General features: G+C 34.8%; 2 protein-coding genes across 4 annotated transcripts; both read right to left on the reverse strand.

The window, feature by feature from the left end:
- Positions 1–3,275: 3,275 nt before the first annotated feature.
- LOC125197196 (homeobox protein knotted-1-like 1) lies at positions 3,276–5,666 on the reverse strand. Of its 2 annotated transcripts, none has more exons than XM_048095910.2 (4): positions 5,149–5,666; positions 4,899–5,043; positions 3,628–3,856; positions 3,276–3,520 (listed from the first exon to the last, which is right to left on the reverse strand). In XM_048095910.2, exons 1-4 carry the CDS (start codon positions 5,431–5,433, stop codon positions 3,490–3,492), a joined length of 690 nt encoding a protein of 229 aa, XP_047951867.1. In that variant the 5' UTR covers positions 5,434–5,666; the 3' UTR covers positions 3,276–3,489. The 2 variants fall into 2 exon arrangements, with proteins under 2 accessions (XP_047951867.1, XP_047951866.1); XM_048095909.2 differs by having other exon boundaries at positions 3,612–3,856.
- Positions 5,667–15,846: 10,180 nt separating this feature from the next.
- Positions 15,847–21,268, reverse strand: TPR5 (Tetratricopeptide repeat (TPR)-like superfamily protein). Of its 2 annotated transcripts, none has more exons than XM_048095043.2 (12): positions 21,124–21,268; positions 20,070–20,168; positions 19,367–19,588; positions 19,147–19,271; positions 18,927–19,048; positions 18,771–18,853; positions 17,917–18,060; positions 17,573–17,674; positions 16,760–16,939; positions 16,590–16,684; positions 16,402–16,499; positions 15,847–16,224 (listed from the first exon to the last, which is right to left on the reverse strand). In XM_048095043.2, exons 1-12 carry the CDS (start codon positions 21,163–21,165, stop codon positions 16,127–16,129), a joined length of 1,410 nt encoding a protein of 469 aa, XP_047951000.1. In that variant the 5' UTR covers positions 21,166–21,268; the 3' UTR covers positions 15,847–16,126. The 2 variants fall into 2 exon arrangements, with proteins under 2 accessions (XP_047951000.1, XP_047950999.1); XM_048095042.2 differs by having other exon boundaries at positions 20,070–20,171.
- Between the last annotated feature and the right edge of the window lie 6,618 nt (positions 21,269–27,886).

The following is a 27,886-nucleotide window of genomic DNA, read 5'->3' on the forward strand; positions in this document are numbered from 1 at the left end:
TCCATATGGATCTACATCTGACTTTGGAATATCATTATGTGACTTTTGGGCATCCACAACTCATAGTTTAGCACCATCGTATATTAAATTTCAAAGTTCAAACTATCCTTTAACTTTATCGAGTTCCACATGTTAATAAAATGTTTAACGTGACATCATTTATTAAAATTTCGGTGTCAAAGTCAATTTTGAATTGTGCAACTTGATGAATTTGGGCAATTATGAAAATAATAAAAGTTTGTGTTAATAAATTCGGGACTTAACAAATTTAATGACTAACCGACTTATATAAACGTAAATTAATGTCGTTTGTACGATATTTTTAAAAAAAATCATTCTCCAAAGATAGAGGTAAATGAAGAGGTATTATACATTTATACCTCTTTCATTAAAAAACATTCTCCAAAGAGAGAGGTAAATGAAGAGGTATTATACATTTTCCCATTTTGAAGAGGTATCTTTACCTCTCTATTTCTCTCTCCATCAATGGAGAGGTAAAATTTTATAACTACCATATTTGCTTTCTTTTCATGAAAAAACAATCTCTAAGGGAGAATGTATTTGAAAAGGTATCACACTTTATATTTTTTAATGCATTTTGTACTATTATTTTACGTTTAAAAAATCATTTATTTTTCTATATACCTTTTTTCATTGGAGTATGTTTTATTTTGAAAGGGTATATTTCGAAGTATATAGATGATATGAGTACCTCTTTTATTTACCCCATCTTGTTGGAGATGCTCTTACAAAAATTGAGAAATCGAAACCTAGCGTTATGTAAACTTGTCGTGTCGCCAATCATCCCAATAATATAATTATTGAAGTTTCTAAATAGTACTTTAATAAATTGATGTAAGAAAATTTATAACAAAAACAAAAAAAGTAATGTAGTTTCGTGGTTCAGTTATTAGGTGGGGCCAATAGAATTTCTTTATGTAGTGAATGCAATGATTAGTGAGTCGTGTAAATACTAAAATAGAAATACCAAGCATGTGGTTGTTTTCATGGCTCTTTCAACCATCACAGTTTATTAATTCTTTCAACCATCAAAGTTGATCAACCTAATTTTTAATTGTTCTTATTGTTTGCAAACAAAGTCATTAGTCATATGTGGCTACCAATAATGTATCGTGGAAAATATCGGCGTCACGATTAATCTATAATGAAAATGAAGAAATTAATGGTGATCACTTTTGTCCCTATCAAAGATTAAACGTTTCTGCATCCCTCCCTGGGCGTGTAATAATTATCTTATTCTTATATAATGGTTCATTAAACAAAAACACAGGACTACATTAAAATACTTTATATACTGCATTGGACATATAAAATTATTTCATACACTTTTAATTTAACTATATTCAATATATAGTACGTAGTACTATAAAAACTTCATTGCCTTTGGATTCAAATCCATACTTACTAAGGAGATGTCTCCACCTTAGATCACCGTGATCTAATAATTAAAAATGGTTTTAACATTCTAACCATAAGAAATATTTCAATCTATATCCACAGATGTATAATTAATCTAGATTTTGAAAAGCGTCAAATGATTAGGACATAATTATTTGTTAACTAAGAAATTTGATTGGTGTCGAACATGCTTATCCAAACTAACTACTCTTTTACAAACCTAATTGCCGGAATTTGACAGGCAAACTGTCCGTTTGTCTCATCTCTCTCCCTCTCATAGTTGTTGAACCATTGACCTCATACTCGTAGTTTGGATCATCAAATACAGCCAATATTTTGGATTTTTGTGGTTGGAACATGTGCTCCATCATAACGATTAGTTCATTAAACTAAGAAAATACTTCGTAAACTAAATTCCGTTTCCTTTCTATAATTATTGATAGATCAAATTACAATACTAGAAACATAAATAGATCATGGTAGCGAGTATGTTGGGGGGTGCCGGACCGCTTGAAGGGATGCGGTTGGCAGCAACCCTGTTACATGGTCGGGTCTGGTGTCTCTGAGGTGTGACACACGGCATGGGGAAGGGTTCGGCACCTGGAGCAGTATGCATTGCGGGCCTTTGAGCATGACCTCAAGATATTTTTTTTAATTCAAAATTATATTCTAAATTTGTGATTTTAATAGTAGTTTTTTTTTCCTAATTATTTTAAGCCTCTTGAATGGGGGAAGTTCATTCTTTAAATTATTTAAACCGGAACATTTTATTGATTAAAATTTATAGCAATAGACTAATTAATCATGAAAAATTTGAAAATTTACTTAAATTAAGTCAAAGAGATGTAATTTTACAAATTGATAGATTTAAAGATTTAAATTAAATATAACTAATTGATAGATTAATTATTATGAAGAGATTTATTTATTCGACCCCAACCTTTTGCATTAATTTTAGGGATTTTAGTCCAACAGTTATATTAATTCCAAACCCAATTATTAAATCCGTCTAGCCCACTAGAATTAACAAATCTGTGCCCAATGCAAATTAATATGTAGCCCAAAAAGAAGAATTAAACAAGCTCAATCTCCAGAGAAGCCCATCATTCAACCCTATTATATAGTGGATGGCACCCCACTTCAACTTCATTCCACACCCTTAGTTTCGTTTCCTTTTTCTCTAATGAGTTTTGCTAACTCACCTCATTTCATAATATTATCTTTGATTTATTTTCTTATTATATGGAGTATTTTTTTTGAGATATGTTTCTTAGTGTAATTATAATTAGAGTTTTCTATTTTATTTTAAATGGAGTCATTTCTCTCATTATAAAAACATCTTGAATGGAGTATTATATAATGAAATCTCTAATTTGGCATCGAATTTAAACGTAGATCACATTGTATCAAACTGGCTACATAATTCATTGTGTTTATTTATTTTTTAGATATGTGATTATCCGTGTCTATTTCTCAACACCACCTATAAAAACCATGGCATCTAAATACTTTTGTCTTCTTGATGAAGTTGGATTCTATTTTTATTTCAAAATGAGGTATATATTAGAATTAGACTAAAGTTTAAAATGGGTCATTAAAAAAAACAAAATTGGGATCTAAGACCAAAATATATATGGACCAAATAAGTTTTTGTGTAGATGTGCAAGAGACTATAAAATGTGGTTCACCATTAATATTTAAGAAATTGTTAAATATAAACCAAAATAGGACTAAAAGATAACACACTTAATTCATGTGTAGGACCAAAATGTTTTTTTGGGCAAATGCAATGGAACCAATTGTGGAATTTAGTTTAGAATTTATCCATAATTATGAAAAGATTAGTAACGAAAGTGTGAAATCAAAGAAAAAAGAAAAGATAGTGATAATGGTAATACGTGAAGAGGGTAGTTTTAGATACAAATGATTGGAAGGAATTGAATGGTTACAAAGTTGAATCAGTGGCAGTGACGTCTTCCATGAGGGTGGATCTCATGTCGTGGGAGGGGCGCCAGTGGCGCTTCCTCTGGTTGATAAACCAGTTGTTGATCTGCTTCTGCTCCAGCCCCGTCATCTCCGACAGCCTCTTCTTCTCTTCTTCCTTTATATAGTTATATAGTTACATAGGAGTATAACACAACACAAGAGCTTCTCAATATAGGAGTATATGCAAAAGAGAAATGGATACGTACGGTAGGGTAAGGCCACCTATAGTGTGCGTTCCACCAGTCCAACAAAGCAGAAATAGCATCCTTTGGCAGTTTACCCTTTTTCCGCTTCTTCAACATCTCTTTCCTCAAATTGCTCACGTACCCGCTGTATTTCCGCATCAGCATCTCTTTCAACTCCCCATCGCCTCCTGATTCTAGCATGCTTCCACAACCTTCCACCACTTCTCCACAGCTTACATCCTCCTCTGATCTACACGCCCTCTCATCTGCTCATGCAATCAATTCACAATTAAATACTTCTACATTGTGAATTACTACTACAGGGAATGCCTATTTTTGTATATTCACTACTAAAAAAAGAATGATTAAGGACATTTTTAATGCAATTAAAGATTCTAATTTGTATTTATAAATATACCACCTATGCAAGTAAACAAACCATTCAACGCATGTAATACTTATTATTTCGCCATTTTTTAAACATCAATCATTTATATTCATGTTGTATATAGATTATCAACCATAGTACCAATTATAAAAAGGTCCATCGAATAATTTTTAAATTACTCCCTATAAGACTAGATCGTCTGAGCTAACGTGTGAAAGATCTATATTTCGATTGTTACCTGACAGTCACAGACAAAGTTCACATTAATCAATATTCAATAGTATCATGCATCAAAGATTGACATTATGCAATAATATATCCAGTCAATCTAAGCAAATTTACTTAAAATTTTAATAATGTACTTAGTATACTATGTATAACTTAACTAAACATTAAAGTGTCTTCGATACTTTGAAGTTTAGCATCTATTAGTAAAATCCAGTATTACAGTATATATTTATTATTACTAGTAGCTAAACTTTGAAGTTTTTTTAACCCATTTCAAGCTAAATTAGATACTCCATATTTTAAAAATAAACTGCTCTCTTATGGAGTAAAAGTTAAATTAATGAGATATCTTCCTATATTCCAAATACACTGTACGTCTACTCAGAGACACAATTCCAAAGGTTCTTCCATATGCGAGAAAGAAGACAAAAGATCCAAGTCACTACCCCCTCCACTCATTCTCTACTCGTACGTTATAAATTTGATTAGTACTCATTTCATAAACACAATAAATATAACCACACATGACAAGTCCTGACAGCAGGTGAGTTAATTATTCGAATAAATACAAAAATTCATAAATTTAACACGAGTACTGTTAAATAAGTATAATGAAGTTGTACTAGAAGCATTAATTAATGGCTTATTAATTCCACACATGTACACTTGAAATTAAAGATAGAGAAACGTACCATTAGAATGAATAGAAGTTGAAGGTAGGTTTTGGTTGCAGAGATGAGAGAGCTGAGATCCAATGCTGCTTAAGAAACTCCTCGCCTCATCGAATGGCTTCGATAACTCCTCCTTACATTTGCGTAGAGACTCGCAGTATGATCTCTTCATTCACACCATGCAAAATTGCAAATTGCAATGCATCATCACATATAAATATAAATATGCATAAATTAATTAATGAAACAAAGGTATTCTAATTAAAATTACCATGAAGGAATCGAGTTCAGGGTCTGTCCCAAAGTGATTTGTTACAAATATGGGATTGGTGTCTCTGCGGATTTCGTCAAGAAGAGAAGCCGTTTCTGGAGATGCACCTACCTTGGTGCAGTCGATGTAGGAAGAGAGCAAGGTGGGATAGAGTGGGTGATTAGCAATCCGAGCTTTGATTAGGTCTTGCTCCTGATGATGATGTTGAGTGGACATTCCATCTCCATCGAAATCAGTGTGGTATGTTGAATAATGGAAGGAGGTGTATAGCTGCTCATCATCCATCCCTATCAACAACAACACAATGCCTGCGTCTTCTGCTTGTATGTGTGTGTGTGTTGAAAATTTAAAGCCACATGTGGTCAGGCGAAGAAACAGTGATTCTTAGGTAATCCATGTTCACCACCAAAGGGAGTAGACAAAGGTTTGGGGAAAGAGGTGAAAGAGAGAGGGCAGGTTTTTGGAAATGGAAATTGAAGTAGGTATTTTATTCAGTGCCAAAAACGAAGAGTGGAAGGCTAAGGTGAATACTGATTAAAAACACCTGTTGAGCAGAGAGTTTAGATGTATATGTGATGTGCAGACAGTGGACAGCGATTGAGAGAGAGAGAGATGACATGACTTGTGGCTACTTTTCGATACGCGATTGGTCCAAAAATATGACCTCTATGTACTACTCTCTATTGTCTGGTCACATACATAATCTACGCCTACCTATAAACCCATTTTTGGTGCCAATGCCCAAAAAACCTACTCATTCACTCCTGCCTCTACACCTTACTTTTGCGAAAATCAAAATTCAAAACTCCCGTAGTGGCTAGTTGCACTTGCAATAGGGGCGATCAACGGTTTTATCGGCCCTATTGCAAGTGCCACTACCGATCTTTCACCGTTGTCAACGCTCATCAGATAGGGTGTGCACCAATCGGCGCCCTATAGGTGCTATTGCAGAAAAACCGCAAATCCCACCGACAAGCGGCGGTCGATTTTATTTTGTTTTGTTCTATTTTTGCACTCTATAAATACCTCATTTTTCCTATATCTCTTCACCAACTTTTCACTCTAATATCTGTCTCTCACCTAGTTTTTCTCTCTCTAGAAAGTGAAAAATGAATCCCGACGTTTGACCAGACCCGACAAATTCCGACATAACACCCATGTTCCACGGTGGTCAGTGGCAAACCATGACTCCCCCGGTCACAAACGCCTTCTACCAATTTTGTCAACATAAGGGGATTGACCCGCACTATGGCGAAGTCTATTGCCCACGCATGATTGATACTTCCTCCGTCCCAGATTTGTAGTAACATTTTGCCATAAAAGTCCGTTCCACATTTGGAGTAACATTTAGAATTTACCATATTTGCACATAAAATTTTATCTCATTATTCACTAAAATTACATCCAAATGCCATTATCTACATTAAAATAAATCAAAACAAAAATAACAAACCAAAAAGTCAAAAAGGGACCCACGAACTCACTTAATTTATTACACACTTCATCATCTCACTTCATTTATTACACACTCCATCATCTCACTCCACCAACTCACTTCATTTATTACACACTCCACCTCTCACTTCATTAATTACACACTCCACCAATTCCTTAAAACACGTGCTATAACTAAATGTTACTGCAAATGTGGGACGGAGGGAGTATTTTGTTTTATTTGATAACACAAAAATTAAAAATAGTGTTGGTATGGAAAATGAGAATGGATGGATTTATAGGACAAAATTTAGGAAACTATTGCAGATGCTAGAGTTAGAAGATTACCTGATGAAAATGGAAGGGCTGATTTATAGTCCACTATTGTGAATGCTCTAAGGCTCCGTTTGTTTGTCAGGAAAGTAAAGTTAACAAGGAAAATAATTCCTAGGAAAATGATTCCCTGAATATGATTCCTGATCACTTTACTTTCATATGTTTGGAACATGTCAGGATTTAGAATTCTATACTTAATTTAAACATTAAATTAAAATATATAATAATTAATTTATTATAAATATATGCTAAATATATATTATCAATATTATACTTCAATATATTTTACTAATATAACTTTATACAATGTATTATTAATTGGGTTTTAGTTTTCGTCATTTTATACAACGTGAATATTTATCTAGCAAAGTATGAGCTTGAAAAGGGGCTCAACTATACAAACTAGTGCAGTTGATTCAAGCAGTGTGAAAGATATCAAAAATTATCTTGGGAGATCAAAGAATTTGATCATATGTTAAAGTTGAAAGCAAATTCGTTTGCAAAGCCTAAACATGCTTCTCCGAAATGAAGATCAGGCAATCAACATTGTGATGGCTAATTCCAATTTGATCCCCACACAGATTCTTTATCATTCTTCCTAATTTAATTGGGAAATCACATATAATTTGTTTCAACCTCAGACGGCCAACTCCAAGAATTTCTATGGTCGGCTATTGTTTCAATTTTGCTACCCTTGTTCTCTTTTTTCGACTATATAAAACTACATATATAGCAAACCATAAATTTGTTGATGTTATTCAAGAATTTTAGTAGATAACCATGAATATGAAAGATCGAAAGGGAGAATAGAACTCGATAGAGGTGAGATACGGAGGAGAAATCGGTGACGGAGAGAAAAAAAATCGACAGAGATATGAAGGAGGAGGAAAAAAAATTCAGTAGAGATAAATAATGGAGAAGAGAAATCGATAAAATTAAAAAGAAGATATCATTTTCCGTATTGTTCAAAAGAGTAGTGATATGGGGCAAATGCCCCTTAAGTATATATGTAACGACCCGCCATTTTAGGGTATAATAATAATGGCGATCGCTATCTAGGAAGACTTAAATGCAACAAAGATCATAGGCTAGGGTCTCATTTAAAGGTAATTTACCAGAGCATTTAATGAACAATTAAGTAGGGGACGAATAATGCTTTAACAATGAAATCCAACAAAAAAAAAGGCTATCACAATAAATGCTCCAAAATGGCAAAGTTCCAAAATAATCTCATCTGTTTCATATCCAAAATACTCCTACGAAATAAAAGAATTCAACCCAACCAAAAGATCACAAGTTTTCATATTTTAGCGGAAGCGACCAAGAGAGAAGTGAAGCTATGTATGGAGACACAACGACACTTAAAGTTTCAACAGATCATGTTATTATTTCCTACTCAACATCGCCGCCCGCTCGTCACCGCTCAACCTGCACATAGGGAAAACACATGCAGGGCTGAGTACTATAATCATACTCAGTGGACTCATTGCCGAAAACAGTTTTATCACAAAAATAGTTGTCATGCCATTTTCAAGTGTCCATCGGGGTTTTATCTTTAGAAAGGCCCGAGGCACGACAATGTATATATCATTTATCCAAAATCACGGTCGCGCAACCATTTTTCTCAACGACGTTTACCATATCCTCATTCTACATGACAAGGAATGCGGCCGCAATCCAGGTCACTAGACCGGCCGACCCGTACGCCAGCACTCGTTCTAACATTGGTGTACACTAACCCAAGTAGAGTTTGCGGCTCTACGAGGATCCGAATTCGATTAAATCAATAGTGGCATAGCCACGAGGGATAGGCACGACAAAACAAATCAAGACATGATAACACATATTTCATTCTCATCAATATCAGTTTAGGACAATGTCCTTATTTTAAAAGAAAGCCCACCTCGTCGGCTTAGCTCGAAAGTATTCTCTTCTCCTCGTTTATCACGCTGTGAGCGCGAAGTATCACCTTTAAATTAGGCGTATCTCAAATCAGTTTCGAACATTGATTCAAAATCATGCATGTTCCTACGTTTCCCTTTTTCCCATCGATAAATCTTTAATATCATCATCCAAAATCAAGGTACGATTAGTATATCATTTTTATTCGAATAACAACTCCAGATTCACCATTAAATCGTGTCACGCATGAGTGTTCTACACACACCACCCACGCACACGAACACAACACTTGTGCACGCCTTCCGAGGCGTGCACGCACACACACACTCGGTCACACACACACACACTTATCACATGCATCCCAATTTCACCGATTAATTTCCCTTTCGCTCATTCTAAATGCATGTGGACTCAAGAACACCGATTGAACGGTAGAAGAAGAGAAGATCAAAATAAAAGTACCTTTTTCAAAAGAACAATCGATAGGAAACAAGTAGAATCTTGATTCTTCAACAAAATCTTGAATTGCAGCTTCAATTCTTCTCCAAAAGATGAAGAATCAATGGAGAAAGTAGGAGAAAAATTTGAGAAAGTGGGAGAGTGGGGAGAACAACGTGAGAGGGGGGGGGGGGCAATTTTTCTGTAGTGCTAGGTTTTAGTATTTCTCTCCTATTTATAGAGGTTAGGATATACTCCAACAATTAAATAATAAAAGATTTGGAGTAGATTTGTTTGTTGAAGAGGCCGAAAATTTGAAGAGGAATAATAGGAAATTTTGAAATCTTGGCTATTTAATTAGCCTAAGATTTAATTTGAATATTTCACGGAGTAGAATAAGATATCACGGAGCAAGAAAATAATAATAAATCTCCCCAAAATATAGTAGTAGGCGTGATTTTCAAATTCCTACTCCAAGGAATTAAAATCCTAATTTAATTAGGATATGGTAAGATCTTCTTAGATTTGGCAAGATATGCTAGGATATTTGAATTTATTTATGGAAGAGAATAAACAAGGGATCAAATGATATAATAAAATAATCCCTTCTCCCATATTATAAGGGATTTTCGAAAATCCCATTATTTGACAAGGGTTTCGAAAATTTCATCCACAAAACAAGGAATATTCGGACTTTGGATTTAATTTGGATAATTATCCCAAACAAATAATTAAATCCAGGAAAAATAGGATTTCTTCTCCAATAAATACTAGGAGGGATCGAAAATTCCACATACTTAAATAATGCTCCTATTAACTTCTCACTCATCCCTTAGGAAAATAATTCACCACAATTATATTACTCCGCATCAAATATTCACACCAAATCAATCATTTCTTCACTTTCACTTCATTTTCTCAACGCATTGACCTTTCAACGGCCACGTCATATTTTCCACATCTTTGACTATTCAATAGCCACGTCATATTTTCAACAAGTTGACTATTCAACTCAATCTCAACTCCCACACAATTAGGTCACAAAGACATCAAGTAATTAATCACTCATCAATTAATCCACATATCATAGCATTTAAGGCATTTAATGCAAAAATCTTATAACCCAAAAATTAGAGTTTGAAAAAGTGGGGCGTTACAATATACCTAGAGAACAAATCTCAGCCACAAGATAAAGAAATCAAGGGCTAAGATTACTTTTAGAATTCTAGCATTAAATTCAGGTTTTGAATTACTATATGAATAATTTTGTTCACTCGGGGGTATATTGGTCATTTTACTGAATTAAAATGAAAAGGGTCTTCTCTTTCCCTCATTTGAACATTTCATTTCCCACTGTCTATTCTCTATTCTCCCTCCGTCGAATATGTCGGGTTCCACCACTGTGACCTCCATTTGTCGTCATGTTTCCCCCGTTCCTCGTCGTCATCAACATTAGCAATGAAGAGAAGGGATTCCACCCAACTCATCTCCATGCAATCATCTTCGGTCAATCCCGGCTCGGGAAACTGCTCTTCCACTATAGGGAGGAGGTCGTGGACCCTACCAAGGTACAATGACGTGAATGAGGCGGCAACTGTTAGGTTTCCGATCGCTGGAGGGTTGGTAGGGTTTAGGAATAGTCTGAGGAGGAGATTCTCGACGACCTTGTCGGCGATGTGTTGCCATTTATCGACAAGCTCCGTTGCGTTTTCCTCCAGCGTTCATGTCACGTTGAAGACGGTGATTGAAAACTATTTTCAATCATTTTTTTTTATATTTGTGGTCGTTTCTAATCTTACTTTTATTTGATTTTCTATATGGTTAAGCATTTCGGTTTTGCTTAATCCAAATCGATTTGAAAATTCAAATTTTGAGATATGTATCTGGATCGATCCAAAATATTTTTAAAAATGAATGTGGAAATTCAGAACTTTTATAACCATGGTTAGAGTGATGCTTATTGTACACTGTTTTTTCATTTCAGTGAAGTAAAATGTGCTTAGAGTGAAGTATTATATGCTTAGAGTGAAGTGTTTGTGATCTCTGCTTATAGTGCACTGTTTTTTCGTTTCAGTGAAGTAAATGTGCTTAAAGTGAAGTATTTCATGGTTAGAGTGAAGTGTTTGTGATGCATGTTAACAGTGATATGTTTTTTCATCTCAATGAAGTAAAATGTGGTTAAAGTGAAGTATTCCATGGTTAGAGTGAAATGTTTGTGATCCATGCTTATAATGCACTGTTTTTTCATTCCAGTGAAGTAAAACGCGCTTAGAGTGAAGTATTCATGGTTAGAGTGAAGTGTTTGTGATGCATTTTATCAGTGATATGTTTTTTCATCTCAGTGAAGTAAAATATGCTTAAAGTGAAGTATCCATTCTTAGAGTGAAGTGTATGTGATCCATTCTTAAAGTGCATTGTTTTTTAATTCCAGTGAAGTAAAACGTGCGTAGAATGAAGTATTTCATGGTTAGAATGAAGTGTTTGTGATGCATGTTATCAGTGATATGTTTTTTCATCTCAGTGAAGTAAAATGTGCTTAAAGTGAAGTATTCCATGGTTAGAGTGAAGTGTTTTTGATCCATGCTTATAGTGCACTATTTTTCATTCCAGTGAAGTAAAACGCGCTTAGAGTGAAGTATTCCATGGTTAGAGTGAAGTGTTTGTGATGCATTTTATCAGTGATATGTTTTTTCATCTCAGTGAAGTCAAATGTGCTTAAATTGAAGTATTTCATTCTTAGAGTGAAGTGTATGTGATCCATTCTTAAAGTGCACTGTTTTTTAATTCCAGTGAAGTAAAACGCGCTTAGAGTGAAGTATTCCATGGTTAGAGTGATATGTTTGGAGATGCTTAAGTGAAGTATTTCAAGGTTAGAGTGAAGTGTTTGTGATTCATGCTTATAGTGCACTGTTTTTTTCGTTTCAGTGAAGTAAAACGCGTTTAGAGTGAAGTATTCCATGGTTACAGTGAATTATTTGTGATGCATGTTATCATTGATATGTTTTTTCATCTCAGTGAAGTAAAAACGTGCTTAGAGTGAAGTATTACATGGTTAGAGTGAAGTGTTTGTGATTAGTGCTTATAGTGATCTATTTTTTTTTTTCAGTGAAGTAAAATGTTCTAAAAGTGAAGTATTTCATTCTTAGAGTGAAGTGTCTGTGATCTATTCTTAAAGTGCACTGTTTTTTCATTTCAGTGAAGTAAAACGTGTTTAGAATGAAGTGTTTGTGATGCATGTTATCAGTGATATATTTTTTCATCTTAGTGAAGTAAAATGTGCTTAAAGTGAAGTATTCCATGGTTAGAGTGAAGTGTTTGTGATCCAGTCTTATAGTCCATTATTTTTTCATTTCAGTGATGTAAAACATGCTTAGAGTGAAGTATATAGAGATTACCTCATGTCCCATAATATCATCAGTCAGCTTGCAAATATTTTACCTTTTTTTTAATTTCGTGAAGTATATAGAGATTAAAGTGAACTAATAAATGCTAATAGTGAAGTATTTTACCTTTGCAGGGAATCAATTTATGTAGAGTGGAGTATATGATGTATGTCTAATAGTGTTATGTGTTTTGTGTTTTCTGATTTCAGTGAAGTGTATAGAGCTTAGAGTGAAGTATATGATGAATGTTACTATGGTGAGCGAGAACAAGATTGGAAATGTTAATTTCCTAAAAGAAGCATCAAGGGAATACTACAAAGGCTAAGAGCAAAGTATTGCAGTGCATTAATGTTGTCGAAAATAAACCACAAGTCGTTAAATAACTAGTCGACAACATCAAAGCATTATAAAAAATTTAGCAACAACATGGAGATAGATGTGAAAAATATGATTGTAAACTTTAAGCGTTCATGACCATTTGTATAAAATTTATATAGTTCACAATACGTGTTATTTAGTTCAATATAAAACTCATCCGTTTCAATTAAATTCAATATTCTGTTAACTATTTACTTCACTATAGAGTATATTTATTTCACTTTATAACATATTTGCTTCACTATAATTCACAAATACGACGATCATTCTGAAATTCAAAATTACGAAACACATGAAAAGAAAATAGAAATTCAGCTTTATTAATAAGCAAACATCTCACTTTATTACTCAGAAATGAATAAAATACAAAAAATATATCAATCATACCCAGCCAACCACAACAAATCGCTACTACTACTACTATGAATCATAAAAATCCATACATAAAAGGGGGAAAAATACAACAATTCTAGTTTCAGTGATTCAAATCACTCAATTCAATGCCTGAGCAGCGCGGCGGCAGATAGGAGAACTGACACGGCGACGACGGTTCCGAAGATCGACAACGACAATGAATCCCCGGAGACGGATTCTGGAGCCGGTGTTGGAGCCTGAGCTGAAGCGGTGACAGCGAATGCCGAGACCGCGACGGCGGCGTATGCTAGCATTGCGGCGGCCTTGTTGAAGCTAATTTGCGCCATCGGTGAGCGGTAGGTTAGCAGAATGATCGTATTTCAAAATTGAATTCATATAGCAATTCAGACTATTCACGAATGATAAGAACTCAGGAAATCACGAACGAGATGAACAAATCTGGAATCGTGATAAATCTGAAATCTGGAATTGGATCGTGATGAACAAATCCAGAGGATTAACGATCAGGAATCGTGAATTTTGGAAGAAATCATAAATTTGAAAGAAATTATGAATCATGAACGAGCTAAGCTAAATTTGGTGAAAATACACAAATATGGTAAAGGTGAAGAAATCATAAATTTGAATTAATAATATTGAATTCTTGAATTCCAAAAATGCCCTTCGGCTATATCTAAGCAATAGGATTATTTAAGCCATATGATTAATTTGAAGTATTAAAATGTGTGACTGAGATTTATTCTCTAGTTATACCCTTAAAATTAGTTAAACATTGATCACTCCTCTAAATGATCCTCAAATCAGGGAAAAAGAATAACAGTTTTGGGCTGAGGAATCAGAATCCTAGAATTTCCACTAACTTTCCCTAATTTTAGGAATCACATTACTTGTTTTCTTATTATTGAAATAAACACAAGATTTTAAAATTCCAGAAATCAGATTACTTTCCATGTAAGAATCCTGACAAACAAACGGGACCTAAGGGCATTTGCATTCAGAGTGCAATCCAAAAAATTCACTCTTATTAATCCTACCTATTTTTCAACTGCTGTATTAATTTTTTTGTTATTTCAATCCCAAAATATGCAATACAGCTAGTTCCACATTTGAATTTCACATCCATAAATTTTTTTAAAAGATAAACTGTGTAATATTACTTAAAAATATAAATTATAGTATTATTTTAAATCTAAAAACTACAATGATAAAACTGAAAAATCCATGATTTAAAAACTAAAATCCCAAAATTTTCTCGAGCTCCTCAATCATTTTGTTCCGGTGAATGCGCTCAACCTCGGACAAATGAGCATTGTCCATAGCAACGACCAACTGGTACATCTGCCACAACAATATTGCTTCCCCAACATATTTCGTGCTCAAGTCCAACTTAGCTTGATTTTGGGAAGGGGAAGGTGTAGCGGTGGTATTATTCTTACGCTTATCGGTTTTCTGGCCCATAAGACAACGTGAGACGCGACATGTGTGCCAAAACTCTCTTTGAAATGGAAGTTCAAGTTGAACGCCCAAAAATAGTCACATTGGTGGACAACATGAGTTTTAATGCAAACTTTATAAAATACATGAAAAAGAAGAGAAAGAGAAAGAGAAAAAGTGTATAAAGTATGAGAGAGAGAGAAAAATATGGATAAAGTAGAAGAAACAATACTTAAAAAGTGAGTTATAAATTATAAGTAATTTTCAATTTTTAATATGAGACTAATTTTGATAGATGGCGGAAAATGGAAAGACAAAACTATTTTTTTTTTGGACAGGAGTGAGTATATGAAATTAATGATTAACAAAAATGTTAAATTTAAAAATAGAAGTATTGGTAAAATTTTATGATTTGGGATGCCAACGAAACAAGAGAATAGTATTTGAAAATATATGGATGCGAACAAAAGACCCTTGAGCATAATATTAATAACCTAGAGATTGCATAATTAAAACACCTTGTCATTTTTAGATTTAGTCATTTTAGCAAGGATGACTAAAACAATTTAAAAAGGACATTAGCATTTTCTAAAATGAAATAAAAATGACCTATGTGTCACCTACGAATGATATTTCTGCATTCTATAATAAAATGTGATTCAATTTTTATTATAATCCTTTTCCCATATATTCATTTCTTAAAAAATCCTTGAGTAATTTAGAGATTAGCTGTCGGATTAAGGTCGAAATATCAAAGTTAGTACAATTACCCGAAAATTGGAAATAGTCCAACCATATATTTCATTGTCCAACTCCATTTCATGTAACCATCAAAATGACATGGATAGTGACTTACAAGAGTGTCTATACCCGCTGATAACGACAAAACATGTCTCTCTTTTATGTTCCAACCCTAAAAATAAAAGAAAATTCCAAAGAGTCGGTTCGTGGATGCCCACCTAGAGAAGGGGTAAATTGCACAATTTTGAAATTTGAAGTCAATAATAGATAGAGAATATTCTAACAATGAAGACTCATGATATTTGAACCATGAAGTTTGCCCCATCACCGAGATCGACTGTACACATCAACAAAATCTAACACAAATCAGTGTATTCGAATTTAATATAATGCGTTTACACAGGCTTGTATGCATTGGGATCACAATCACATCATTCAACTTCTGTCACATTCGTCATTCTACTCGAACGCGGTCAACGACAAAATGTGAACCAAGCCCCTTCTATAAGACAGGATGGACTTCAGCCATGAATTGGTGTAAAAAGCATATATGCTCATCACTGGCTTATGCCATATTTTGGGCGCAAATTACCAAGGATCTCCGCGTATTCTGCAGTTCCCTTACTGAAGACTTCGTTCCATATCTTCGAAAGATCTGTTTTCAAATAAACATGAGCCTGACAAATGTATTGTAGTAAGACCGCAACAAGCGCTACTTTACTAGTTTTCGTTAATTTATTAGTTCCATACAGCATCACGACGAAACAAATCTTGTAGTACTGTTTAAATGACAGTAACAGATACCATTGAAGATAAAAGATAAATGACATACCAGCCTTATCCGAGGGTGAAAGGCACATGATGATCATATTGAATCTTGGGACTTTGGAAAAACTTTGCAAGTATTCAATACCTAATGCCATCTCTTCCCTATAGCCAAAAAGTAAAACAATATCCATGTCGTCATTAAAAATAAAAGGAGAGCTTCCACCTTGTATTACTGAGAGGTTAGCATCTTACATATAAAAGGTGGCAATGCACCTAATGACGTCAATTAGTATTGGAGCTGACAATGCATGCTTAAACAACCCAGGCAATGCGGTTGGTGAAGTAACCTGATTAACAGGGTCGCAAGCTTAAGCTCAGGACTAAAAGAAAGATTTCGGAAGTAATGAAATGAAATTTCACACCTTCAATAAGCGAGCCTGTAACTCACGATCACCAGACAGTCCTCGCCAAGAAACCTCAAATTGATAAGCTGAAGTTGGTGCAGCAATGTTTTTTGCAGCTTCGGTCTTCGCCAGAGCAGCTGCTTTTGCAGCAAGCTCTTGCACAGATGCCCTCAGCTCCAGCTTGTTTTGGACTTTCCCCTGTGAAAAGTTTGAATAAAAAGCAGTGACTAAGAGTCATAGCAGGGTGCGTCATATTGACACTGCAACATTATACAAAGAGTTGAGCATGCCAAAACAAATGTATTTACTCAACAATTGCTGACCTCAAGATGAACAGCAACTAACAAATATTATCATGACAAGCTTTTCTTTTGTCTTGAATGTAGTACCATTATGTTGTAATGTTAAGTTTTAAGGCATAAAGACAGTTTTGAAACAAACACTTCCTTTCAGATATCGGACTGAGGTTATACAAAAACAGGGCTTCTCTAATTAGGCAACTGCCCTTTTTTCTGACAGTATTTTCTTACACCCACATTCCATTAAGAGTGGAATGAAGTATGCTCAAACCCGCACATCAATTAATGACGAAGGAAATATCAGAAAAAAAAAAAACTCCCGATTTTTGCAATATCAGGAGAAAAATAATTTGTCCTTTTCAGCCATTATTGTCCATTAGATTCCACCACATGCTAAAGGATACAGCAATGTTGTTCTCAATAACATGCAAATATTCAGCATAAAAATTTATGAATGAAAATCTCAAAGAATATGCAAAAACTTATTGCAAAAGATTGAAATTTTTGTGAAAGCAAGACCCCATCTTCAGACCTTAGCGCACTCTGAGACAGCACCAGCATGAGATCCGTTACTTAGAATACTGTTTTCTTTGTTCTCCGCAGATCCCCGACTTGAAACTTCTTTAATATTAGCCTGCCAAACAAGTTTCAGAGGAAAATACAGCTTCAGCAAACGTCTACTAACTACCAGGGTAGAATATCCAAATGTATTCTATCAATCCAAGTACAATATATACCACATCAGTATATTGTATACAATGACCTAAGCAGCTCGCTAAAACTTACATGAAATTTAGGTATCCTTTGCTCAGAATCTTTAAATATAGTATATTGATATGAAAACAAAATTGAAAATTATTACGGTTGAGTTCAAACCTTGGAATCATCTTCAACAAACTTAGGCACTCTTCTAGCAGGGGAACTTGTTGCAGATTTCTTCTTGTCAATCCCTACTTTCTCTTGGAGTGCTCCGTGCGATGTTCCTGCTACTAATGCCCCAGATGCCTTCTTCAGAATCTCCTAAAGTTGAAAACACAACAAAAATGTAAATAACCAAAAGAACAAGGAAAACAGAAAGTAGCGAGATGTATACTCCAGAAGTAAACTGATAATGTTAAAGTAACACATTTATATTTTCATATATGTATATGTGGCACTACAACATACACCTATTGATACCATTATTCTGATGGGCAGATTTTGCTTGATAATGGTTTAGATGAGTATCCTTCTCAATCATACTCAAACATTGACAAATAAAACAAAACAAAATTAACTGAAAGATAACACGAGGAACTACTAAGTACTTGTACAATTATTGACAAACTTTAGCATTGCGACTTCAAACCCCGGAAGACCATAAGTACATTATCACTCGAATGTCCAATAAGTGTTAACTGAAAAGGAAGAATAAACCTAGCTTGTTCTAAAATCTTTTGCTTCCATCAGTTTAGGACTATATTTTCTGACCTTGCTCTTATGGCTAGTACTCATGGACTCATGGTACACAAAGATCAGCCTATCACCTGCTGCATTGGCTTTTTACCAGATAACATAGCACCAAGTCTTGTTAATTTAATAGCCACTGTAGGCAATATTAACATGATTCATCGGGTACTGCTTAGAAATAACATCCGTACTTTATGCGAGTCTCAAAAGTGTGCTCATATATGACATAGCCAGCATCTGAGCAATATTACAAATTCTAGTCAGCAAAATAATAAATCTACCTTTTCAAGCAAAGCTTTGCATTCCGCATACTGTTTCTTGATCTCTTGGTTTTGTGGTTCCAACCTTAAAGCAAATTCAACATCTATGTTTCACTACAAAAGGGTCAGTTACATATAAGGGAGTAGATCATTAGATTAAAAAAATGAAGATTCTACCATCAATAGACTCCTTGAGTTTCCCGAGTTCTTTTCTAGCAGTTGCTCGCCGAGAGTATGCTTTTATGTAGCGATCATCTAAATTCAAAGCTTCAGTGCAATCATTTTCGGCATCCAAGAATCTATTGACAGATAAAAAGGCCACACTTTTAATGAGGGACTTCCTGATGTATAGCTAGTTATCTATGGACTTAACAAACTTCAACATAAACTAAAGTACCTCTTAACTTTGATGTATGACATTGCCCTGTTTGCATAAGCGACTGCAGTTGGTGATAGTGCAATGCTACGAGAGTAGCAGTCTATTGCTTCATTGAATTTCTTCTGCTTAAAAAAATCATTACCCTAACGACCACAATAGAAAGGAGCAAATAAATAACTCAAGAGCATAATGCGATTAATAAAAGTATGATGGATCAAGAGAAAGAGAAAGATCATACCAATTCTTTCTCAGAATTAGCATCAACAACACCCTCCTCAAATGAGACTCCGCTTGGTAGTCGACTAAGTGCCTCATATTTTTTTACATAATCATGCTGTCCCATGGTATCCTTATTGTCAGAAGAGGATGTTTTAACTCTTGTCTGTCTTCCGTTAACTCTAGTGTTATCAGAAAGTCGACTAGAATTATTTTGACTAGACTGACTTGGAGGATCACGATCCTTTTTAAAGATGCAAGAAAAGAAAATGAAAGATGGTCAGAGAGTATACTCAAGTAATGTGTGGTCAAGGACAATGTGAGTTGTGACATGAGATCAAATTTATTTAACTATAAAGTCCAGACATTTAGGTACATCTCTACGATAATTTCTAAACAAGTATATTCTTCTAACAAATTTGTCCAAGAGCTGCTGTGATAATTAAATCTTGAATATGTTACAAGAATACACATGCTCATCTCATTGATCTTGGACTCTTATTAGGATTAACAATCCTAGCAGCCAGATCCCAAACAAGCTAGGAGAACAAATGCCAAACAATAATTTAAGGTTATAAAAGAGGTTGTAGATCCATATATGATGATTGAGATTAAGAGTTATATAGTTCTCCATCATTATGAATCAATATCCTGATTAATCTAAAGATACCACCAGCAAATCAGAATCTCCAAGGCAAGTAATTAATCTTGGGCAATGTACTTACCAGCTTTCCCCTCCCAAAAGGATCCATTCTCAGTTTCTTATCTTTCTCCTTGAAAGACAATTCCCAGTCCTGTAAGTTATTCAAAAGCCCCTCGACGTCCTGCTGAGTAGGACATCCAAACAGAAAAGTTCAAGAACAAGAATATAATGAAAGCCAATAATTTCTTAGCCATGTGAGTCTGCGACAACAGCATCCAAGTTCAACCATTCAACAAGCTAATACAATAAATGATAAGTATAAGAAAATGTTCCAACCTTATAGTACAATCAAGAAAATGATCCAACCTTAAGAACATTCAAAAAAGAGACTTGAACTTTCAAGTTTTTTGTTTTTTACAATTCTTTCCTTTCTCAAGGAGATCCAGTAGAGAGATGGCATGTTCTAAAAGTTCATGGATATGCACACAAAACTCTGACTTTTATTAAAAAAAAAAAAAAAAGAGTAAGAAATTGATGGTCAGTTCATTCGGTTGGATCCGACTCCCATTTGTTACCCTAAAAAATCAAGCAGATAAAAATGAAGATGCAGAGGAAGCAGGCAAATGACGATGTAATACGTTTAATTCACTTTCTGTTCAAGTTTTCATGAACAAAGCAACACGCCAACACCACAGTTTTTCCACATACATGTATGCTCCAGATTCATTAATTTGTTTGTGCGTTTAGCTTTGTAGACCCTTGGTCATTAGTTATGCACTCTGAGTTGAAAATTGAACTCCATTCATATATCCTTTTTACAGCTACACATCTCTAAAGATAATTATATCTATCTCATCAAATTTCTGAAAACCAGAAAAAGGAGCCAATGATAGGAAAGTTGCAATCTTTATGACCATTTTTTGAACTCTGTAAAAGGAAACATGAAACACGAATTTTTGTTTCTTAATACTTCATGTAATAGGACTTAAACCGGAACATATCTGAGCAAATGGTGGAATAGCAAACGAGTAATCCTCACAAAAACAAAAGAATATAGCATCCCTTAATAAAAACTTGAAGCAATAAAAACAAAAATAGCTAAAATTTGAAGTGGAATGAATAGGGGAAATTGGTACCGGAGGCTGATCGCGAGAATGCTTAGAGGGGACTTTCGCCATGGTTGTACGGAAGCGGGATTCGCGAATTTTTGCTGTGGTTTTAGCTTTGCCTGCGTTTCATTTCAGTTTATGAAGTCTCCAGAAGTTTCTTAAACAAGATTTATGCTCTCTTTATAAAACCTCGGACTTTTGTTTTAAAGAGTTACTCATTTATTTATTTTATCAAATAATTTTGCACCGGTTATTAACTTGAATTTTATCCGGTTAAACATTTTCAACCTTAATTCAACTGACAAAGTATAAAATTTCCTCAATTCTTTTCCTATATCATTTCCTGCTCCATTCCTTACAAACCTAAATAATAGGCCCACTATCATATTTTATGTTTATGAGGAGTGGAGCAGAAAATAGTGTAGGAAAAGAATTAGGTGATCCTTCCCTCACAAACATAAGTAATGAGCCCACCATCATATTTCATGTTTGTGAAGAGTGGACCAGGAGGAAAATAATTAGGCGATCCTCACCGAAAATTTTCTCGGAGGAAAATAATTAGGCGATCCTCACCGAAAATTTTCTCTCATATGCCACTTCATATTGTTTTCTCATTTCCAAAAACATAACACCGTAAGTTTAAAGCAATTAAATTCAAATCCCTTCTTGTTTGAATTTCATACCTCTGCACCGATTTGAGGAAATGAGAAGCGGAGGTGGCGTGGAGTGTGAGTGTTTGAGAAAACAGATTGAAATATTTGAGAAATTGGGTTAATGGGTTTTTTTGTTAATTTGTAATTATTGTGAGGAATATAATAAAAAAAAATAAAGAAAATAAATATTAAAAGTAGAAAATTTAATTTGAGACTTATATTTCGAAATTTCAACCAATATTATTTGCCGAATACTAATAATATATAAACCAATAGTATTAAGTGTTATTATGATTTTTATCTTTGGTACTCCCGGGACATATCAAGCTTGAGTGATGGAATAGAATTTTGGAATTTGTTTGTCAAATTGAGTGAGAAAATTTTGAGTGAAGAAAATTTTGACATTCACTTCGCTCAAAGTGATGTGCGATTTAAATTGATTGACAACATCCCTGCATCAGCTACTAAACCAAAAACAATAGCAATAATATTCATGTCTGAATCATAAGAAAAAAACTTGTATACATCTTAATCTACTATTCTTTTATTTTCTATCCATGTATATACATACTATGATGTTCATGCGGGGGGAATTCAAATTTTTAGTACAAACCTATCCCATATTGGACATTTGAGGGAAGTTGGAAGGTGTATATAATTCCTGTCCAAATCCAATTAGTTTGAAGCCTTTTGGCAGTGATCCAAAAACAAATCCGTGCGGGCTTGACCCAAAACGGACAATATCAAACTAATGTTTGCCGATTTTTAACCAAACTTGTTATGAAAATGAAAACTGAACTGTATCAGTTAGGTTTTAGGCCATATGGAAGCTTTTTTGACTAAAATTTCCCCTGTTTTTCCCCTAAGCTTATTTTTAATGAAGAACAAGAAATAGTTAGCATACAAAACATTAATGCTCTATGCTTTATCACTTGGTGGGCATCAAAAGAATCAAACATAAAACTTATAACTTTAACTACAATTATATAGGTTTGGGTGGTTTTGCACTATAAAAAATGAAGAGAAACAAGAAAATTGAAACAAATTAATTCGGGTTAAAAGTTTAAGTATACCGTTGTCACATTTCATGGGCAACAAGCAGATAATCCATGACATTAAGCTTTACAGTTGACACTGTTCTAGTTTCGAATAAAAAATGAACTGGATTACAGTTGCTACCAAGATGATGGTCTCATAATAGTTACTACTTACTACTAGTTTTCTGATAATAATACATCACAGAAACAGTGTTATTGTCATTTCCTCACAGCGTAAAAGTCTTGCCTAATCCCAGGGTTGTTAAACAACTGTACATGTTGCATTACAAGATGTGAATCATGTGATGCATATCATATTCAGACGAGTTAGGAACTTGATGCCCTTTGGCATTGTGCTTTGTAAGTTCTGGCAAAGTAGTTGTCTGAAGCAAGTCTTATAGTCTTTCTTTAAGACAAATTTCAGAACTTCTAAAAACCAATGTGTTGCAGTTGGACCTATCCATGGAAAAAACTATACATAGGCAATTTATAAGTAATTTAGAAGGTCTATTTAATGAGTTAAGTATACTAATTTTTCTTTTTATGTATATGTGAGATAAATTTGAGGGAGGGCATTGTTTGCCCCCTTCGTCCCTGTGTCCAATTGTTATCATGTGTCGCAAAATGATCAATTACGGAAAATGGTGTGTCCAACTGTCACGTTACAACATGTTTGACTAGAATAAACCTAGCTTAACCAAATCAAATTTTTTTTAGAGAAAGCTATTGGAAAAGGATCAACTAGTGCTTAAATAAAGTTGGTAAAACAAATGTGATGACATTGTTATAGGCAGCCCCACTCATACTTGTCTTTATGCTATTCTATGCTTTTTCATCCTCGTCGATTAGCCGCATTACTTTTATTTGTTCTTCTATAGTATTATAAAGATCAATAATCATAGACTGTGAAATCTTGTAGGCTGAGGCAGTTTAACTAGTCATGTGAATTTAATTAGAATTAGCCTCTCTGATTTACTCATAATCTTATATCAATAATTCATGCATGATGTGTGAATTAAATCACGTATATATGTATACATGTTTATCATCTTGAGCATCACTCAAACTATAATTAAGTATAATTAATTTAAAACAAAATAGGAGGAATTGAAGATGTTATGATCCAATCATTGATGAGCACTAGCAAAAAAAGTGTGAAAGGGGATGATGTGTGATAAGAACCATTGAAATTGAAGAAATAAAGCACAGAGCATTGGACAAGTTGAAAATTGAAAAGATATACTACTATTTACTACCTATCCAGGACGTGAGATGTCAACGTATATATGTAACTAAATATGATAATGGCCATTCAATTTACTAGAGGCCAATATTTCTTAATTACTAATACATCAAAGGACTTTAAAGCCTTGCTCCATTATTAGTCCATTATATATGCATCTTTCCATAATTGTTAAATAGTCCAACATTTTGTTTTGGTTTGTTAATATGTGACTATTGGGTGTACCATCTGCCTCTATTAAAGAGATCCAACATTTTTCAGAATATAGGATTGTAATCAAATTATTTACACAACACCCTCAACTAAGTTTGTTTTCAAGACAATCGGGACAAATTCTAATGCATCCTGAATTAAGTCCACTTTAATTATTTATTATATCATTTTTATAAAATGAGTGCAGAAAAGACAACGGAACTCCTAAGAGCACTCCCAATGGTCTCCCTTATTTCTCCCTAACTCCTGCCACATCAGCGCCACATCAACACCAAAATTTATCCCCAGTTTTTAGCCAACTTTTAGCCAACTGCTCCAATGGTTTCTCCCTTATTTCTCCCTAACTCAACATTTCATTTTTACATCATCATTTTTAATATTATTTAATTTTCCCTACAAATGTGTTTAATAAATAGATTTATAAATGAACAATTCGTCGTTGTATTAATCATTGGAAAATATAATACAACGAGAAAAAAAAATTACAAATAAAAAACCATAAAAAACAAGGATTTAAAAAACTAAGAAGGAGGAGCGTCCGGCGAGAGGCCCATCTTGATCTTCATATTTTGGATGGTCGACCAGAGGGACTGCTTCTCTTCTGGGGTTCCGCCGCCGGTGAAGTACAGCGTGTAAAACTGCGCCAGAGTGGCGGCATTGGAAGAGAACGTGGCTTGTTGTAAGAACAGGGATTCCGACTGGGCATCCGACGATGCGCCCTTCCCCTTCCGCCTCCCCTTCGCCTTCTTCGCTCCCACAGGGCGCTCGTGCGGACCATCCCCAGTCAAGTCGATGGGGGTCGCGCTTCCCTCACTCTCCCCACCGCTAAGTCGCGAGCGCACCGATTTCCCGTGCAGCGCGCTGTGCATCTCCGTCCGGAATTTGGGGAGATCCTTCAGCCTATCATAGATTTTCCAATACTTGAAGCCCTTCGACAAGAACTGGCCACTATACATCCGGATGGCCTCATCTCGGACCATGTGCTCATTCTGGCCACTCGTCATGTTCGTCATCAAGTTAGAATATATACCGTTGAAATGGCCGCAGTCCCTCAGGAGGCGCTCCCAATGCCGGCGGATCGCCTCGCTGCCATGGTCCTTCATCGAGGCAGTCTTGTTGGTCGTGTACTTCTCCGTTACCTGCGCCCAGAACATGATCTCCGTCCGGTAGTTGCTGCGCACCGCGTCCTGCGTCGTGTCCGCCCAGCAGTTGGCTATCAGCTCGGACTCTTCGAGAGTGTAAGTAGTCCTTGCCCGCTTCGGCTTCTCATCGGAAGCCGTATTAGTCGTAGCCGTCGACGCCGGCGCCTTCCCCTTCCCGCTCCTGGAAGGCGGCTCGGCGGGCGTTTCTTCCACCTCGTAGTCGTCCGTGCTGAGTGTCGGATCCGTTGTGTACGTCGCGGCCTGAGATTCTTCGTCGCCTGGGGTTGATCCAGGGGTGTCGAACAACGATGTGACTATCTGGGGGCGATACACATCGTCGGCTGGAGAGGGCATGCTGAGGGCAGACTGGAAGTACGGAGAAAGTCTGCGTGGCGTAGGAGTCTGCAATGGGGACGGACCCGCGTATGGATATTGGCCGGGAGGAGAACCCATCGACAACAACGAGCTCATCCACTGCTCATTTGCTTCATCAGTGTTGGGAATTTGCGAACTCGACTCTTTGCCCTTACCCTTACTTTTTCGGGAATTTTTCCTATTTGAACTCATAATTTTGAAGATTGAATATAGAAGATTGAGAAAATGAAGATTGTGTGTGATGAATGGAGGAGGAGGAAGAATTATATATAGGAGAGTAAATAGCCGTTGGGTACTTTAAAAAAAAAAAAAAAATGCCGAAATAACGCCGAAACGCCTACAGTGGCCGGCGAATTTCCGGCGATTTCTTGGCGATAAATCGGGAACCGGCGTTAATTCGGTAGAATTAACGCCGGAAAAACGCCGAAAAGCCCCCAACGCCGGCGATAGCCGGCATTTTAACGCCGGTTTCTATCGCCGACAGCGTTGAGAGTGCTCTAATGTAAAACGGACTACGGAGGGAATATTAGATTGTTCATCTTATTCATTCACAGGAGAATATATTTCTAGATTATGGTATATATTTGTATCGGTAGAGATTAGAGTTTTGAGTTTAGCTAGTCAATTCTCCGACTTTTCAGAATTTGAATGAAACCATACTTTCCGGACTTTGTTTTTTGTTTGATTTTATGCAAAATAATTATTTCAATAACACTTTTGGAATAATCAACCAAATAATCATTACATCTTTTATCATGTTTTTTTTTCTAGTATATTTTTTAAACTGAATTATATAGTTGCTTAAATTAATTGCCATTTATTGCATAAACTTTTACCTATTTTTAACAATTTTTCAAATGCTGCAATTTTCATAAATATTACAAAAAAATTACCAGATTTTACTATGTTGCAAAATTTTCCAAATTTTTACAATGGCAATCAAACATATACACTCCGAAAATATAATACTCCATTCGTCCCCCGCTAAATGTCTAATTTTGCAATTTGGGGATGTTTAATATTACTATATGTTTCATTTTATTTTTTCTATTATATTTAATTCAGTATGTAGCATAGTCTACTGACTAGTTTTGACTCAATTTTTTTTATTATTTTCTCTGTTCTATAATAAGAGTCTCATTTCTTTATTATGAATAGTAAATATGTCTTAAATTCCATCAACTTTACTTAACTTGTATTTTATTATAAAATAAATATATATAAGTGAGATCTACGTTTCACTAACTTATTCAATTCACTTATCTTTACATTTCTTATACCATGTGTCCGAATTAAATAGGTCTCCTATTGTGGGACAGATAGAATATAAAATAGTAGTAATAATACAAAACTATAGTTGTATTGAATATTTCAATATCTTTTCCCATGCAAATTTCGATAAGGCTATGACATGATTTCGTTACATTCCAACTATTAAAAATAAAGTAGTAAAGGTTAAAACTGGTTTTAAACATATGACCATTTTACGTTTTTGGTCCTAAACATTACTCATTATTCCCTCCGTTTCACTATAGTTGAGGCGAAATTTTTCGGCACAGAGTTTTAGAAAGTAATGTTGGGTGTGTTAAATAAATAGATAAAAAAGTAAGGGAGAGGAAATGTATAGAGAATAAAGTATAAAGTGAATAAAGTAGAGAGAATAAAGTAAGAAAGGATAAAGTAAGAAAGAATAAAAAGTTACCATATAAGGAAATGACTCAACTATGAAGAAACTTTCCGAAATGGTAAAATGACTCAACTATAGTGAAACGGAGGGAGTATCTTTTGGATCTTTTGGTCTTGAACATATAGCCATTTTACGTTTTTGGTCTTAAACATGATCTTTTGGACTTTTTGGTCCTGAACATATGTTCATTTTACGTTTTTGGTCATAAACATTATCTTTTAGAGTTTTTGGTCCTGAACATATGGAAATTTGATCATTTTGGTCCTGGACTATCTGTTCCGTTAAAAACTAATGGTCAACGGGTTTAATCCCGATTTTGACCAAATTAAACTTTTAATTATGATTTTTTACTCCCTATTTATTTTTATATATATTCTTTTAAAATTAGAATTAAATAATATGTTTAGGTTTCTTATTTCTTCAGCATCGCGGTCGATTTC

The sequence above is a fragment of the Salvia hispanica genome, chromosome 4, assembly GCF_029641045.1.
Source record: "Salvia hispanica isolate PSC_SH4W2 chromosome 4, Shi_PSC_v1, whole genome shotgun sequence".
In the NCBI taxonomy this organism is placed as follows: domain Eukaryota; kingdom Viridiplantae; phylum Streptophyta; class Magnoliopsida; order Lamiales; family Lamiaceae; genus Salvia; species Salvia hispanica.

Bases quoted from the DNA above. Each gene is read 5' to 3' on its own strand.
- LOC125197196 (XM_048095909.2), bottom strand. From the start codon at position 5,433: ATGGATGATGAGCAGCTATACACCTCCTTCCATTATTCAACATACCAC. The intron at 5,044-5,148 runs GTAATTTTAATT...GTGTGAATGAAG, and splicing joins CTGAACTCGATTCCTTCATG to AGATCATACTGCGAGTCTCT. The intron at 3,857-4,898 runs GTACGTTTCTCT...TTGCATGAGCAG, and splicing joins AACTTCTATTCATTCTAATG to ATGAGAGGGCGTGTAGATCA.
- TPR5 (XM_048095042.2), bottom strand. From the start codon at position 21,165: ATGGCGAAAGTCCCCTCTAAGCATTCTCGCGATCAGCCTCCG. The intron at 19,272-19,366 runs GTATGATCTTTC...TGTGGTCGTTAG, and splicing joins CTAATTCTGAGAAAGAATTG to GGTAATGATTTTTTTAAGCA. The intron at 17,675-17,916 runs GTTTGAACTCAA...CTTGTTTGGCAG, and splicing joins TTGTTGAAGATGATTCCAAG to GCTAATATTAAAGAAGTTTC.